Here is a 16821-nt window from a genome sequence, read left to right as displayed (position 1 = left end):
CAAGTAAATCATCTCTAGATGGTGTGTACAAATCCATTATTTCCATGCCCCGACAAGGACACAATATGTCGCTTCCACTGTTTTATCCCACTAGTCTTTTTGGAAAGGAGTCCCAGCTTTTTCAATCCAAATTAAAAAGTGTAATTAATTTTAGTAGTAGGACCTGTTGGCTCTTTAATAATTCCATTTATTTTCAGGTTACAATAGTGAGGCTTAAAGTATGATTATAAATAACTTAAAAAAGGGATGAAATGAAGTAATTCAGTTATTGGTTAATTAATATCTCATTAAATTCCTTGATAAGTTAATTACATTAAAACTATGGAAGGATATTAGCATTAAGGTTTACAATATTTTCAATGACAATTGATTAAACTCTATTTATTTGAGTAATGGTTCATTTAATATTCTGGAATAAGTAATTTTTCATTTTTTTGCAGCACCATGAAACGTTATTGTATATCCTTGGGGGCAGGGCCTCAGTGGTGTTCCTGATGTGCCCCATGCCGCCGACGTGTCGCTACCAATAGCAGAGGGCAGCGGTGTGGGGAAACTAAAAGTGCCCCCTGTGATTCAAAATCACCAAACCAAGGTGGGTAGACATTATTTCAGACCACCGTAACGACAACCTTATCCGATTCGTTCCTTAAAAATCTCAAAGTCGGGCAATAATTTATATTAAAGCTAAATATTAATTAATAGTTAAATGTACTGTACTTAAAATTAGCAGCTGTATTTAACTTATTAGTGAGGTTGCGACCGAAAACATGAACGTCAAGCACCACTTACAAGATAGAGGCACTTGACGTTCACATTTTAGAGATGAAAACTGGCCACAACCTCACTATTGACTCAGTATTGCATACTGTGGATTCATTAAACGTTGCAAGGACAGTGCTTTTACGAAGCTCTCATCCTCATCTGTCTCAAAATCAAATTCTAATATTCCATATCCGTTACACAGAGAATTGATAAACAAACAGACAATTTAGATTTTTTTCCCCTAGCATAGTGGTTTTTGATAATTTTTGTAATATATACAACTTGTGAAATAGTTTGCTATTCATAATATACAAAATGTAGCCAAAAGTGACTGGACACCCAATTATTTTGGTTTGAAAGGTCCGTGTAAAGTAACATGCGGAGGATGTGTTTCTAAACGAAACAGCATTACATGAGGTCATTTTAACATTGAGTAAATAGGGAAAGGAGAACATGCAACTAAAAATAAACAAGTTTTACTTATTTTTATATTAATTTGCACAATAAAATTAATGTTAAATAACAAACATGCACACAGAAATGGAAGGTCCTGGCTCTTCTGAAATTCTTGTTTTTTGTGATAAAGTTGTGTAGTTTAATTTCTCAGTTTTTCTTTTCTTTTCTTAAGCAAATGTTGGTAGCAGGAGATGACATTCAAAACACTTCGTTTTGCTTTTGCACTCCTTTCAAAATCTGGATCATTTGCTACAATTTGATCTATGATTACAGATTTCCTTAGTAAAGGTTTGGTAATGATAATCGAAGGGATTTTCGGAAGTTGTATAGATTGCACCCTATGGAATTTCAGGACTTTATATATTTGAACTCGGGACCAAGACAAAAAATAAGAATGTTATCATATTTACAATGTCTTGCCTTTCACAATGCAGTCTATGCCATTTTAGAGTTTTCCACTAGGTGGTGCTGCTTGTAGTTCAGTATACGTTTCCTTTTTTTCTTTTGTTCAAGAACTGCCATGAATCAATAACTAGTGATGTTAAACACTGGGCGGCCTGCCGCTGGCTCCCCTCCAGGAGGAGTCCGTCAAGAGTACGAACAGTCAAACGCCACCTAGTGGAAAATTCTAAAATAGCATAGAATGCATTGTGAAAGGCAAGATATTGTAAATATGATAACTTTCTTTTTTGGTCTCTGGTCTAAAAGTAGGGTATTGTTGAACTCGTTTTGGTCTCGAGTTAAGATATATACTCAAAGTTCCGAAATTCCATAGGGAGTAATCTATACAACAGCCCTATTTTCTAGTTGCACATGAATTCCTTGTTCTGCCAGTTCTTGAAGGTTGTCATTGGTAAAGCTCTTACCAGAAACCTGCAGTAACTCCTCAATATCCTGCTGTATCAATTAGGCTCTTCTCGTTGAGAAATCTTGGATACCTTCAGCCATAACTTCTTCCATGCTTTGTTCATGCATTTATCAGTTAATTCAATATTGCCTATGACATCCATGATGATCTATGTTTGTTTGGTGCAACTTTGGAAAAAAATATATTTAAGGAAAGTACAGCGCTACAAAGAATTGCCATCTTTTGCTGATTGGTCCGTGTTTGGGAACAGTCAATAAAATGCCACAATAATTTGAATCAGCCTAAATTTTGAGGTTTTTTTAAGGCTTTGAGTACACCGCATTATATCAAATCATTGTTAAATGGGGTCATACTGTACTTAAATTAATGGGAGGTTCAGCCTCCTTTTGCTGCTATAACAAAATTCACTCTTCCCGGTAGACTTTCCCCCAAGTTTCAATACACTGCCAGTGGAATTAGCCTCCATTCGTACCTTAACACAATGAGAAGTTTCAGGGTGTTTTATGGGCGAGTCGCTCCGGCTGGTCCCAAAGACAGTTGACGGGGTTGAGGTTGAGACTTCAAGCAGGACAGTTGAGTGCACCCACGCGATTTTCCTCAAAACCACATCATTATAGACCTTGCTTTATGGACTGCAACAGAAAAGGCCAGTTCCAACCTGCTGCCACAATGCAGGAAGCATGTTATCAAGAATGTTTCAGTAAGCATTGGCATTCACTGCACCCTTGATCAAAACTGTGACCCACATCAGTATCGGGAAAAACAGCCCTGAACCACGCCACTGCCACCACCACCAAATTTTACAGTTTGCACAATGTGCTCTGGTAAATGCCATTTACCTGGCATCTGCCAGATGATGTAGTGCGATTCGTCACTCCATAGGACCCGTTTCCAGTGCTTCGTGGTCCAATAATCACGACGCTGCTGGCACTACTCCAAGCGACATCAGGGCATACGATTGTCACCAAATTTGTTTTACGTTCGACAGTACACTGTATGTCAGGTGTCCTTTTTCTGCTGGTTGACAAAAATACAAAATTCTTATCATCCAGTTTTCCAACCTCTTGTACAGCTGGTCAAAATAGCTAAAAAAGTTCTTAGCACCGACATTATTTGGTTTTCACATCAAAATCAGAAATGCATGTTTATTAGAACAATATATCGGTAACTTCTGGTCCAGCAGCTGCACAGTTTATTAGAATAATTACAGTATGCAGAATAAAACAATGTCATGGTCTTATCTGATGTTATCAAGAAACGGAGGCAGAAAGGTACTGTACATACAATTTGGTTATTTTGGTGGTTTTGTACATTTCAGAGGGATGATCTAACCAGGCAGTCCTACCAGGATACCGTGTTGCTGACGTTTAGATTTCATCTGACCGAATTGACCAACACTGAGTGGGAAGCGGTCCTGTGGCAGGGTAGACTGTACGTTCAGGTGCCGAGTGGGATCCTGCCTGAAGGGTCCAAAGAAACGTAAGGTTGCTGCCCAAGTTTCAGCCCCTCCACCCAGCCACCTCTGACAATTTTTCTTTTGTTCAGGTTCGTCTGCCTGCTGGAATACGCCGAAGAAGACCTCCGCTGCACCCACATCATTGTCTGTTTTGAGAAGAACCGAACGGAGAGAGGTATTTTTCCCGTTAGTAGGGTAGTGCACTCCTGCACCTCCGTAACTATTGTTTGTTGTCTTTCAGCCGTTCTTGTCCGCACTTTCATGTTTCTGGGATTCGTCACTCTGGCTCCGGGTCATCCATTGGCTCCACGTGGTGCGTCTGAAGACACGCTGTACATGGCCTACGCCGTGGAATAGGATTCGGTTTCCCCACACTCTTTGTCTTCTCGGAACCGAGGCTTGATCTCGGTTCTCTGAAGAACCGCTTTCTGTCCGACCGTGGCTAGACACGTTTCCGTATGTAAAAAAATTATATATATAGTCAATTCTCCACAAATTATGGTAGCCATTAGTATTTTCGTGGGTATCGACTGTGTAGCAGAATGTGTATAATTTTGTGTCTAAATAAAATAATTTCCATTAAATGCTGGTCCGGGCAAAGTCCTAATTGCAGTCTAAACCATTAAAATTTTATTGGCGTACATTTTACATTCATTCTAAAATTCAAATGTCATTCACAACAACGAAAAGATAAATTACATTTTGATTTCCGAATCGATACATCTTAAATTACATGTGGTTTTCCACTCCTGGTAATGTGTGGACTTTGTTACGACACTCCATACTTGTACTCTGTGCCATCAGCCAGCAGCCTCAGCTTGACCATCTTATTGGCCACCCATACTAGTCTAGCAATCTTCAGGGGGTTGGTCTTGGCTGCCTCACCCAGGGGAGTGGTGGTGTGGGTTCGAACACAGCGGGTCTGGGCGGTTCCCAGGCCAAACAGTCCAGTGGCAGTCTGAAACAGACGGAGGGTAAAGTATGGGTCTGGAAATAAAGGAAGGGTGGAAAAATAGCACTTGTCACCCACCTGCCAGAAACACAGTTTGTTCTCTCCCGCGGAATATGAAGCCAGGTACTTTCCATCTGGCGAAAAGGTGCAGGCGGTGATGGCTGCGTTGTGCGCCGAAATGTCCTGTGCAATATGTTAAGGAGTGAGACCAGAGCAGCTCTAACCAAATGCATGCCAGTGACTTACCTGAGACCTGGATGTTCTCAGGTCGTAGATGGCCAAGTGTCCATTCTTGGCTCCCACGGCGATCCGACGAGTGGAAGCACAGTAACTGACGTTGTTAAACCTGTTGGGATGCATAATATGCATTTTTATTTTTTTATATTGATTATTAAACCAAGCAAACATCGTAAATCTGGAAACTTCCCAAAGTATCCATCATGCCGCTTTGCCGTATTCCCCCCAAAAGTAAGACCTGGCGCGATTTTTCAGGATGCTCGTAATGTAAACCCCAGTTAAGATCATCGGGCAGGCAGGCGGGTGGGCGAACATGACGTGTACACACTCGATAACAAACAGACATGGTGGCGACTAATTAAAATCACAATGATTCGATATGTTGCGTGTCACAACAGACATACTTAATGCACCGGTATGAAATAAAGAAATTTTTTCTGAATTTTGTGCCTGCAATTTCTCGTCATCTTTTGTAACGGTTGGGGTATTTGCTACTCCTGCCTCGCCAGTCTTTGATCGACACTGGATTTAAAGGGAATATTTCTATTCCCAAACAAGACCATCACAAAAAGAAAGCCATCCTGTCGAGTACAAAAAAGGAATGGCTGAGCAAGAATCTGGCAGCTTTCTGCAGAGAGAAATCGTCATGGAAACTTTGTGAAGAATTCACGGGATATGATCGCCGACAGCCACGTTGCCTATGCACCACCAGAAGCACTGATTTACAGACAACTCTGTTGCTAGATGCGAGAGATTAGGGCCAATGGTTCAGCAAAAAACAAAGTGGCAAGAAATTTGGGATGTGTAGCGTTACCGTGATGTTCCAGAAGATGACAAAACGGCCACACTCAAATAAATTAAATTGCTGTTCATGAAAATCAAGACATTCCCTGAAAATACACCCTCATGCGTCTTTCGCAGTAACAGTTAATATAAGACCAGGTCTTATTTTCGGGGAAATGTGATACTAAATTTTTGGTGATTTGCAGCTCATGGCAATTTGTATTGGGTGGCCAAGGTGAAATTTATAAACGAATAGTTTCATCTCATGGGTAATTGCCATCTTTGCCACCGATCTAGAACAACCAGGCTTTTTCTTTGCTCTGCACATCTGCGTATTGGGCTCTGTTGACTTTTGGTGGAGCTCTTTGGCAATGTCGGCATGCCCACACATCCTTTCAAAAGTTTTGTATTGTTGAAACTCGCCTGTTTCAGACAAAATGTGCAAAGAAACATTCTCTACTTATATACCTGCATAGAATGTTCTGGAACACCTTTTCTAGTCATTTTTAGAAAAAATCCAGCAACCAATCAGTTGTTTAACTTTCCAGGAAAAGTTTGGTGGCCCCATCTGTTATCACATTTTATTTAAAAACTTATTTTTTTTAACTATTATAAAACAGCAAAAAGCTTCAATTTCAAGGGTGGGGATGGGTTTTATAAAAAAAAAAATTGATTCGAATCCGAACAGGTCTAAAATTCCCAGGAATTTTTTCACCACCCGGCCACCCCATTGTGGGCCTGGCCAAACCCTTAATGGCGTTGCTAAAAAAAAAGAGGTCCTCTTAGTGCCCACAGGGTGGAAAGAGTTTAGTTTTCAATTTTTTTTTATAGCCAGTAAAATTGCCATTAAGTCCGACCCTACCAGAGATGGATATATATGCGAACCCTTTCGTCTCTCTACCCCCTTGACCTTTCGAAGTTAACCACCAAAATATAATAGTATCGATCCCCTATTAAACAAACCACCCTGCATAATTGCAGAAATTTTCGACAAATGCAGGAGTTATTAAACTTTAAAAAGGGCGAAGAAAATCATGCCTCTCCTAAACACATACGTGCAGAAAAACCCCTAGGTTTTTTGCATTTCTTGACGTTTCCAGGTCCCCAAATCCAAAAATGTAAAAATCTTGGGGGTTTGTTTTTTGACAGATGGCCATACTTTCCCTCTGTTATGTATAACAGCCAGGAAAGTAAAAATCAAAACAGGTAAAATTTTACCCCACACAACCCAATACATTTTATAGTTTGAAGAAATTCATCTGCAGAAAACTGCCTCACACTTCAATCGAATGGGGTAAAGATTTTGTTAAATTCTAAATGCATATCCGAGTCAAAATGGATAATAATACATGGAAAAATCGAGAGAAACTTGCATCTTACCTGCATATGGCGGGGAATGTTTCGCTCAAACCTTTCGTCTTCAGCTGGGTGTGGTCTAAACAATGGAGAATGATGTCCATGGTCTGAATTTTAAGTAACCGCCATTACTGAATCGGGCCTTAATTTTTTTTTTCCAATTTACAAAAACACAAAAGTCCTACCTCGACCAACAAGTCCGAGACATCCGTCTGCATCTTGTCGATGAGTAATTCGATCACCCTGAGAATTTCGGGCCGGGCCCGACTGAGTACAGTCTTGTGCAGGGGAACGTTCAGCGTCTGTGGGTTTTGGGCCAGTTTGTTGTAACACGTCACTTCTCTGGCCAAAATGGAGATGAATGCCGGAGGTCTGGCGGTGGCAATCAGCGACAGGGCGTGGCGGGCCGTGCGACAGGAATCCGCTGCTGGTGTCAGAGGCAGACCGTAAGACATGCTGAAAAATTGCACACGATCAGAGGAAAGAATTAGAGGAATTAGAGAAAGGAGCTGCGTACCTGGGCACCAATCTATCGGAATTACAACAGAGTTCCAATAGACTTAGCAGTATTTTCGACACATCCAGGTGGCGTTCCCACACCGTGAATCCTCTTCCGATCAGATCTATGGCGGCCCTTCTCAGCGAAGTGTGGGCAGGCAGATAGGGACTGGGCCTTGTCAGAAGAAGAAAAGACAGAGCCGTGCCTGAATGGGCGAGAATTGAATCAGTTCTTAATAAGCACGAATTGTGTCAAACAAATAGGACAAATGTTTTTCCCTACGTACTGGTGTGCCTGGCGAGAGAATAGTTGGAAAGACCAAAACCGTCGACTATGCTCTTTTTCTTCTGTTCTTCCGCGCTCTTTCTTTTGCTCTGTTCGATTTCATATCCATATTCTGCTCCAATCACCCCCAGTAACACGATGGCGGTAGCCTGCTTCCTTCTGCCTTCTGCAGCACTTGAAGGTTTCCTGCAGCTTTCTACCTCAACAAAATTCAATTTTTAAGTCTTCTTAATGCACAAACAATCCTTACAATAAAGTTCATTTATTTCCGTATTTCTGCAGAAAAAAATTATCCATCGGAAGTATTTTTACATCTTATAAAAAAGACAACCGACAAAATTACATAGGTAAATAAGAGAACGATAGGAGTTTCGAAGCATTATGATGTGAAGAATTAACACTGTATTGGGCAGAATATCGGAAAAGTTCATATAATTGGGCTTCAAAGTTCAAATTTTACAATTTAGATGGGATTATTCCAAAATATTCTAATTTCACTGGAAGAGACTTAATGCAAAGGTTTTGCAATTCGGATACATTTGTGCTTCGCACGGTATTCTCAAAAATCTGTGGCCCATATCGAGAAATTCCGTCTGCTTCACTGCGTTGCAAAAAAATTACCATCTCATCATCTACAAAGCAAATGGCTATATTAAGGCCCAGGCAAATGATATTCCATCGACACTTGCAAAGAAATTGGAAGTATCGGCAGAAGTCGTCGGGAGTTTCTTGAATTTACGTAACTATACACTTTTTATTTGCACTCGTTACGCTATTTCTTACCTAACAATAAGTTCCGAAACCTTCCAGAATAATTTTCTCCTTACAAATAAATATAAAAATTTTATAAATTACTAATTCCAAAGAATAATTCCTCTGTAAATGTACTACAATATGTAAATTATCTATACTTACGGTTTGATAATTACACATGGTAACACTATACGAAGCATGCAGTGCCATAAGAATAATATTTACATCATTTCGATATTGCAGAGAATTTGTAACCTAGCAAGTTTTTTTTACCATTTTATTGTAAAATTGAAATGAAATTTGCTAGAAAAAAGTGTCTTTTTGGCATTTACAACATTATGGCATTGCACGCTTCATATATAATTTCTTTTATTCTTGGATAAAGAAATAACCTTCTAATATCTGATCATCCACTTCCACTTCCTCCTCCTCTTCTTCTGACAAGTGTTCTTCAGATTTTCGATTCTGCTGATTTTCTTCGGTCGAATTCGATCCTGCGTGATTATTGGGCGACGTCTCGGTGGTGGCAGAGACCGTAGTCAACGTGGTGGTCGGAGCAGCTGCAATAAAGACCAACTCTATTAGAGTACTTTCCACAGGAAGATCTCATATTAAGTTTATTACTCTGTCCGTGGCACGTGCGAGCAGGATATGGCTCTCCGTAATTTGGGAGGTAGGGTGCCCATTCGTCCACCACTGCCTTGCGACCTTTCGGGCCTATTCTTCTCAGTTCTGCCAGGAGGAGGGCCTGCGCTGCCTCACGCACCTAAAATTTTACCAAGACGTCAATTTCTAGTGCTGGGGTTCGGCGGTTTTCCGAACCGAAGAGCGTCGTCGTCTTACCTCTAAGCATCTGTCTTGCCAACGCCTGGCCAGTATTTCTACCTGAGGATTTTTGAAGTTAGGGGTGCGAACCAATTCCGGTAAGAGAATGCAATGAAGCGCAGTCAGTAAACTCCATCCTTTTTTGATTTGAGCTTGCTGACTAGACAATCCGGATTCTATTGCTTCTTGGTTGGGCACTTCCGTACCCATGATTCCAGCCTTGCTTTCGGCACGGCTCAACCTACTTGTAAAAATAAAACCCATTTAAATTTTTTAAAAATTGCTATATAAATATAATAAACTCCCGAAGCCCAATGCAACGATACTAAACCAAATCATGGCCGTAATTTATTAGGCTATTATTTTGCTATTATTAATAAATAGATATTAAGTAATTTGGTATTAGAGGTAAAAGTTAGGTGCCATCTCTTATCTAAATTAATAATTTACTCCACACGGTTTAACTTATTTAATAAATTATTGTAATTATTAGTTTAGATAAGAGATGTTGCCTAATGTCTACCTCTAATACAGAATTACTTAACATCTAGTTATTAATAATAGCCCGATTAATTACGGACATCGTTTGGTTTAGTATCATTGCTATATAAATCTAAATCCCAAAATACAATAACGAGCCGTATTAAAACTTTTTGTTCCAACCAAAGATTCCGATTGTCGATTTATATTTACAATTATAATCCATCCGAATAATATACTTAATAATAAACTTCACATCCGACTAAACACTTTTTTAGTCTGATACGAACGAAGTCTTATACAAATCAAACATTGCGAAAACCATTTAGAAGCAAGGAACCAAATTGTTACTTTAATTAATGTGTAAACCAGCCACGGAAAGATTTTCACAATGTTTGTTTTGTTGTATTTTACCATATTTTTGCGGAATGACCAGCACGTTGGTTAAACTGTGACTAAAAAGTAAAATTAGTCAGATCTAACAGAACTCGTTGTAGATTAAATGTTAAAAGAACATTCTTCCAAATACAATACATTGTAATTTGACTGACTTGAAAATGCTCTTCCTGATTTTGTTTACAAGACAATAAAACAATTAACGACTTATTTGACATTAGTAACAGTAGAAATTAGTACAGGTATACCTCCAGTTACGTCGTTCTCGATTATAGGTCATTTGTCAAAAAAGTATATAGAAAAATAAAAATCAAGTTTAAGTGATTTTATTCGACTTTACATCCGTCCGCCACAAATATTGAAGTCGTAATATCGCTAGAAGAGCCTTAAAAGTGCACAAAATCATATTAAAATATGTACATTTACAGTAAATGTTAATATAATCATCATAAATCCTAGAGAACAAAACATGAAAACATCTGTGTTTCTGTGTTGTCGTCTTCTTTAGAGGTCTTTAAGTGCTCATTATTGGCGTTTTCCACCATAGTTTCAACTTAAGTCGTAACTACACAAGTAAATTCGACTTACGTCGCCTCTCCTGGAACCAATTACCGACGTAAGGCGAGGTATACCTGTACACTGACCATCTACCCCAACTTTAAAAATAACACCCTTCTCTCAATTTTCACACAAAGAGGGTGTTAATGGTGCAAGTTGAGACAATTTATGGTGAGTTTCTGAAATTTAATAAATTTTTTGGTTTTGAATCAAATTACAATAAAATAAACAAAAAACCACTTTTGGCATTCCGCGAGTATTTTATGTCGTTAGAAAGAAGACAAAATTAAGAAATTAAACGTATAATCGTAGTTTTTTAACGTAATGCTGACAGTTTCAGAATAAAAACTCGTTCTTTAATGCACCTTCTAGAGAGGGATGAATAAACAGGTATGCCAGTTTTACCATACTGAAATATCTGATTTCGTGGTCTCCTCAGGATAGACTGACGTGCCAGACAATCTGAAAATACAGTATGTACTGGTATGCTCTGTTATACAACATATACATTGTATTTTAAAAGCTTATTTTATCTATTTTAATATGATTTAAGTGATAGATACAACTTGTGGTTTACGAAAACCTTCGATTAAAGCGATATCTTTAGGATTTATTGTGTGAACTGAAGAAACACACACGTTCAAAAATCATAAATTTTTTATAATAAACCCAATCGAAAGCATTGATTAATGTTAAGAAAATATTCAATTAATCGTGAAAATGCTAATGTTCAAATATACCGTATTTACTCGGATATAAGACAGTCTCGCATATAGAACAAGGTGTAACTTTAGAGATCAAAACAAGGAAAATTAGATTTATTAATACAATTTTAATTTTATTTCGTTTCATCACAAATAAAATGATAATTGCAAAATCACAAAGAATCCTTCGCTCGCGCGTATAGGATGGCCTAGGTTTTCGAGGCAGCAAAAAATAAATAAAAACCTCATCTTATATGCGAGTAAATATGGTATGTTTACGTTGTTAAGTGTACAATAAATTCTAATTAAATACACTTACCGAAGCAATTTGCGTCGCCTCTCTTGTTCTGGAACAAAAGTGGCACTATTCATGGACATCAAAGTATTACCCAATGCTATGATGGCTAGTAGGTGGTTAGTGGTGACGGCGGTCGACAATTCCCAGTGTCCTCGTGACGAAAATTTGCACGCTCGTTCTTCTTCTTCGATCAGTTCGGGAGGAATCTCCGAAGTGAGTATGGACACCTTTTTCTTCTCAGACGTTCTGAATTATCAAATGGTAGAAAACTTTTAGATTAAATTAAAAGACAAATTAAACGAAGAAATTCGAAAGATGATCTCGTCTTACTGTTCGACCGCTGCTTTGGTTTCGAGTATGTCTAACTTGTACACGTATGTCGGAAGTAGGAGGGCCATGTGACCGCTGCGAGAGAGAAGTCCAAAACAGACAGCCCTCATGGGCCTCAACAGTCCCAGTTTGCTTTCGGAAACTCTGTCCAGATCGGCATCTACGCCCCAGGCGTGTAAAATGGACAAAAGAAGCTGAGCGATCTCCATGGTCAAATTTGCTTCTGCCATGTTGAGATGACTGGGCTTTCTATTAGGACCATTTGAAATATTTCCATTTTTGTTATTAACCATTGATCCCTAGTGAAGAAATTAAATATAAATTATATAATCAAAATTATTTTCTTTAATACAGGGTGATTCAAGAGGCTATTCCATCACTTAGAGATTATTTTGGAGGTTGTTTTGAGCAAAAACATGTATAAACTTGGAATAATTTGTGGTGAACGGCACGTAACGTCGCCTAACTTGAAAATAAAATGCATTTTTCTGTAATAAACTGTTGTAAATAACAATATTAAAAATAAAAGTTACTATGGGTCCATTTTACATTAATGTTTACAAACTTAACAAGTTTATGAGATTTTTCAAAAATGTCTATTTTAATACTCTCGGCCTTGTGCTTACGAAACACACGTCACTCTGCATAGCTCTGCGTGCCTGTCCTTAATTAGGGTAGCAACCTGCTTACTACACATAAGTAGCTCCTTGTGTTTGTGCTTTTGTCTGGTACACAATATCCTTCATATATCCCCACATACAGTGATAGATTTGATGTTCACAGTAAATTATTCTATTGAGAATAGGACCAAAGCTTATAAGACAATTTTTGCTCAGAATGACCTCCAAAATATGCTCCATTAATGGCAGTACATCTTCCTGAATCACTCTATATGTTCTTCAAATACTTGTTAAATAATTTAATATACAGTACAAAGTCATATACACATCTTATAAATTGCAAAAAGAATTTACTGTATGTTATAAAGATGAGAAATAAATTTGATTTCCTTGTTTTTTTAACCATTTTGTATTTTCTTGACTATTTACAATCATAAGAAAATGGCATTTTCCATACAAATAAGAGCATGCTCTCCTACGTGCCATCTCATTTTGGCATATAAGACTAGCACACTACTCTTCCAATGTAAATTAAACGTAAATGTATCGACTATTCAGTAACATCTCTGTGGTTTGTTTTGGGTACTTTGTGAAATATAGTACAGCATTTGCCCCATCTACAAGAGCATATCTATGCAGAAATGTAGTACATTTAATATTACATAGTAACCTAATGGTATGAATAAAAGTATTGTGTACCAGTGTTCTGCAACAGGTGTGCCATCACATGGTGAAAGGTGTGACATGAACTTTTACATATTCTGTTAATTTCAAGTTTTATTTATATATTTTTATCACAGTTGTTGTGTTTCTTATGTTTGTATTTCATTCTCTGCCGCAGCACTGATGAAATAAGATGTTTGTTTATTCTTTATTACAAGCCACGCATTTTTATGTATTCTAAGAAATTATATGTAAAATAAATTTGCTCACAGGTGTTGATGTCTGTTTAATAATAATAGGTTAGGTGCATTACATAATTCTATTAATAGTATCATATCATATATGTTTTTGAGTGGAATAACATTTTGGTGTGCTGTGTTGAGTCATGGGTGTGTTGCAAGTTGAAAAAGGTTGTGGAACACTGGTGTATACCATACTGTATAAAATAATGTAATATAAAACAATATCTATTTTGCCATATGCAGGAATCTTTACTGACTAATAAACTTGAATTAATCAATTTCGAAGTGAAGACAATGAAGAAAATATACATTTTCAAGTCTATGTTTTAATCCATTTTTTACACCAGCCACAGAAGCAACAGCTAGAGGGCCAGACCAGTTATAAATATGTTAAGGACTTGATGGTATGGTAAAAAGATTATACTTCCGTTTTTAATGTGAAAACGTCAGATCCTCCATAGAAAGGCTGACGTTGATATTGTTTTAACCATGTGAATTTTCTACTTACTGTTTGTTTTTTCGTGAAGTTTATCTTCATGTATTTTTAGCTGTTACTTCTGTGGCTGGTGTAAAAAATGGATTAAAACATAGACTTGAAAATGTATATTTTCTTCATTGTCTTAACTTCGAAATAGAAGATATCCAGAGTTATGTAACAACATGTAATTGAATTAATCAAATTAGATTTTGATACAAAATGTAATCATCTTGGATATAATATGTGAGTAACTCAAACTTTATTAATAGAAAAGAACAATCCTTTTACAGGAGGCATAATTAATGACCATATTTAAATTACAAATGATTGAAATTAATTTTCTTGTACATATATATTAATTTCAAGCATGGTTATATCTAAATTAAATATGTCTGGTAGTGAAGATCGAACAAAAGTCCGAGTAGCATAACTGGCAACATGACCACACAGCAAGTGGAATTCGTGAGTTTGAGTCCCACTTTGGTCAGTTATTTTCTTCTGGAATCTTAAATTAATTGTTAAAATATTAATTTAATTATAATTGTTAAATTTAGCAAGAGATGGTACCTAATGCCTACCTCTAGTAGCATTTCATTATTAATAGTAGTAGTAATATACTCAGATATAATCTAGCAATCATTTGGCTTTAATATTTAACCTATTTGTTTTAATATATTCACACAAACTTATAAAAGTTATCAATATAAAAACCTGGAAGGGCTCTCTTGACTTTCTATGATAAAAATCTCTATTTAAAAAAGATATTTAAGCTTAAAAAACAACTTTATTATTATTATAAAAAGCAAAGGCAGCTTAATTTCAAGGGTAGAGACAAATTTTTAAAAACATTGTAAATGTAAATAACCTGTAAAATTTCCATTAAGTCTGGTCCCATTCAAAATATTACATGTGACCCCTTCTATCTCCCCATCCCTTCAACCTTCAGCCATCAAAATTTAACATTGATGTCCCTTACATACAAGTTACCAGGCCAAATTTTGTTTCTTAATTTTTACCCCATCCTGAGATATTAAACAAAATAGATGCCAACACACACACACACACACAGAATTTCCCCACTTTTGTGGGTTTAGGAAGTCTCAAACAAAGATTTGCAAAAATCCCAGAGGGTTAAATTTGACGTAATTATAATACTTTCCCATGTTACATTATAACAGCCAGGAAAGTGAAAGTAAAAATAAAACCTGTAAATTACTTTCTAACAATTTTATTAATTGTCATGACTTACCTTTCCAGAAATTGTGACTTCTCCCGACACGGCCTTAAAGCCCACACTTTCGGCTTTTGCTTGTATCTTATGCGCGGCAGTTTCGGCCGTATCTTTCATCTTTGCAATAAAACCTAATTTTTTAAAATGTATGTGATAAAATTTTTATTTTACTTTAAATTTATTATTTGCAAAATAAATAAATTATGCTTAGTTTTCATTTGAATTTTACCATCGACATACCTGTCAATTTTTTCTGGGCATCTGGTGAACTTGCCAGGTTTTGGTATTTCTGATATTCTGACTGATTGATCAAGCCCTGTCCTTCTAAGGTGGCGGGCGACATTGTCGAATATTCTTCCGTTAACAGCTGAACTGTAAGTAAATTTGAAATTTACAAAAACCATTATAAGTAATCACACTTTACTTGATAATAAATAACCAACCTATAAGTGCTTCAATATCGAAAAATAATATGTGACTGTCTTGATCATTGGGATTGGTTCGCAGTCCTTGTATCATTAAAGGATTGGCACGCGTTCTCTGTGCCACTTCTGTACCGTCGACTCCGGGTTGTTGGGAATGATGAGGATGCTGTAGCTGATGGAAACCCCTCTGGGCGGCATGTCTGATGGCATCTAGATTACGATGCCGCAGACCGCGAAAAAAGTGTATGGCAGGATTCGTCATTCTGTCGCCGGCACTCACCACATTCTCGTCACAGGCACTGAGTATTTCTTCGGCCAATAAACCTTGTACTACTCTATCTAAATGCCCTTAAATAAAAAAAAGATAGTCTTCAATAATATGCTGTGGACACTCTGCTTATATATTTTATCTTAAAATAATTTTAAAATAAATTCTCATTCTCTATAACTTTTTAATTTTTTAAAATTAGGCATGTTATAATACTCATCTAATTTCTCGTTGTTTATTTATAAAAAAAAACACACGAGAAATAGAGTTTAATGAGAAAATTCTATCTTAAGATAACTTATCTTAGCTAAGAAATGAAATATTTAAATCAATAACTTTAATCATAACTTGTAATATGAAATTTCATTGCTTGAAACAATAGAATCCACTTATTGTAATCACTATCTCCCAGATTTTTATGTTATGGCATGCTTTCCTTGATGATATTGTGAAAATCAAACAAGTTAAAGGAAAACAACTGAATGATGACCAGTATACATCAACTTTCTGACTTGAGAGTGTGTCAGTTTATGTTTTCTCAGAGTTGATAGTGACACCTTATGATACCTTTCCCTTGACTTTTAGTCACATCTAAGGAATTTGCATCTTTGAATATGACGAGATATGGCCAATTTTATTCAGTCATTGTCCTTTCTTCAAATTGTTTGGACTAATGTTTGTGTGCCTCCCTATCTAGTTGCTGGGATTTACAATTATATGCTTTTACCTTTCTGCTCAAATACTAACTGACATAAGATACATCATTTAACTTTGAAGCTCTATACATTAATAACTGCTTTCCTGTGCTTCTCATCCTGGGTTATATTTGTCAGAATTCTTAAGATACCAAAAATTTGTTAACTCACTCTCTCTGTGCAATGATAATGCACACAACC

The 16821-nt window shown here is 36.9% G+C and overlaps 2 protein-coding genes across 11 annotated transcripts in view; one reads left to right on the top strand and one right to left on the bottom strand.

Annotated features, from left to right (window-relative positions):
* Window positions 1-448: 448 nt before the first annotated feature.
* LOC136987105 (ornithine decarboxylase antizyme 1-like) lies at window positions 449-4126 on the top strand (the record flags this gene model as incomplete). Its single annotated transcript, XM_067284771.1, has 4 exons — window positions 449-592; window positions 3405-3565; window positions 3632-3717; window positions 3784-4126. Coding segments are annotated over 4 exons (507 nt in total), but the record flags the coding sequence as incomplete, so codon positions are not given.
* A 23-nt stretch (window positions 4127-4149) lies between these two features.
* Rbcn-3B (WD repeat-containing protein Rbcn-3B) overlaps window positions 4150-16821 on the bottom strand; it is a 70944-nt gene continuing 58272 nt past the window's right edge. For 6 of the 10 annotated variants that reach the window (XM_067284707.1, XM_067284713.1, XM_067284714.1 and 3 more), the window contains 16 exons: window positions 15676-16005; window positions 15473-15604; window positions 15251-15363; window positions 11999-12297; window positions 11690-11914; window positions 9251-9476; window positions 9032-9173; window positions 8800-8967; window positions 7656-7850; window positions 7388-7574; window positions 7056-7326; window positions 6895-6977; window positions 4741-4840; window positions 4573-4677; window positions 4319-4500; window positions 4150-4288 (listed from right to left, as the gene is read on the bottom strand). In XM_067284707.1, coding sequence (XP_067140808.1) covers window positions 4267-4288; window positions 4319-4500; window positions 4573-4677; window positions 4741-4840; window positions 6895-6977; window positions 7056-7326; window positions 7388-7574; window positions 7656-7850; window positions 8800-8967; window positions 9032-9173; window positions 9251-9476; window positions 11690-11914; window positions 11999-12297; window positions 15251-15363; window positions 15473-15604; window positions 15676-16005 — 2780 coding nt within the window. In that variant the 3' untranslated portion in view covers window positions 4150-4266. Of the gene's footprint in view, window positions 4501-4572; window positions 4678-4740; window positions 4841-6894; window positions 6978-7055; window positions 7327-7387; window positions 7575-7655; window positions 7851-8799; window positions 8968-9031; window positions 9174-9250; window positions 9477-11689; window positions 11915-11998; window positions 12298-15250; window positions 15364-15472; window positions 15605-15675; window positions 16006-16821 lie in introns of all 10 variants that reach the window. The other 4 variants (XM_067284711.1, XM_067284716.1, XM_067284717.1 and 1 more) reach the window with 2 other exon arrangements.

This window comes from Centruroides vittatus, unplaced genomic scaffold (genome assembly GCF_030686945.1).
Source record: "Centruroides vittatus isolate TY-2023 unplaced genomic scaffold, ASM3068694v2 scaffold_1444, whole genome shotgun sequence".
Lineage (NCBI taxonomy): Eukaryota > Metazoa > Arthropoda > Arachnida > Scorpiones > Buthidae > Centruroides > Centruroides vittatus.
This window is presented reverse-complemented; position numbering and strand designations above follow the sequence as displayed.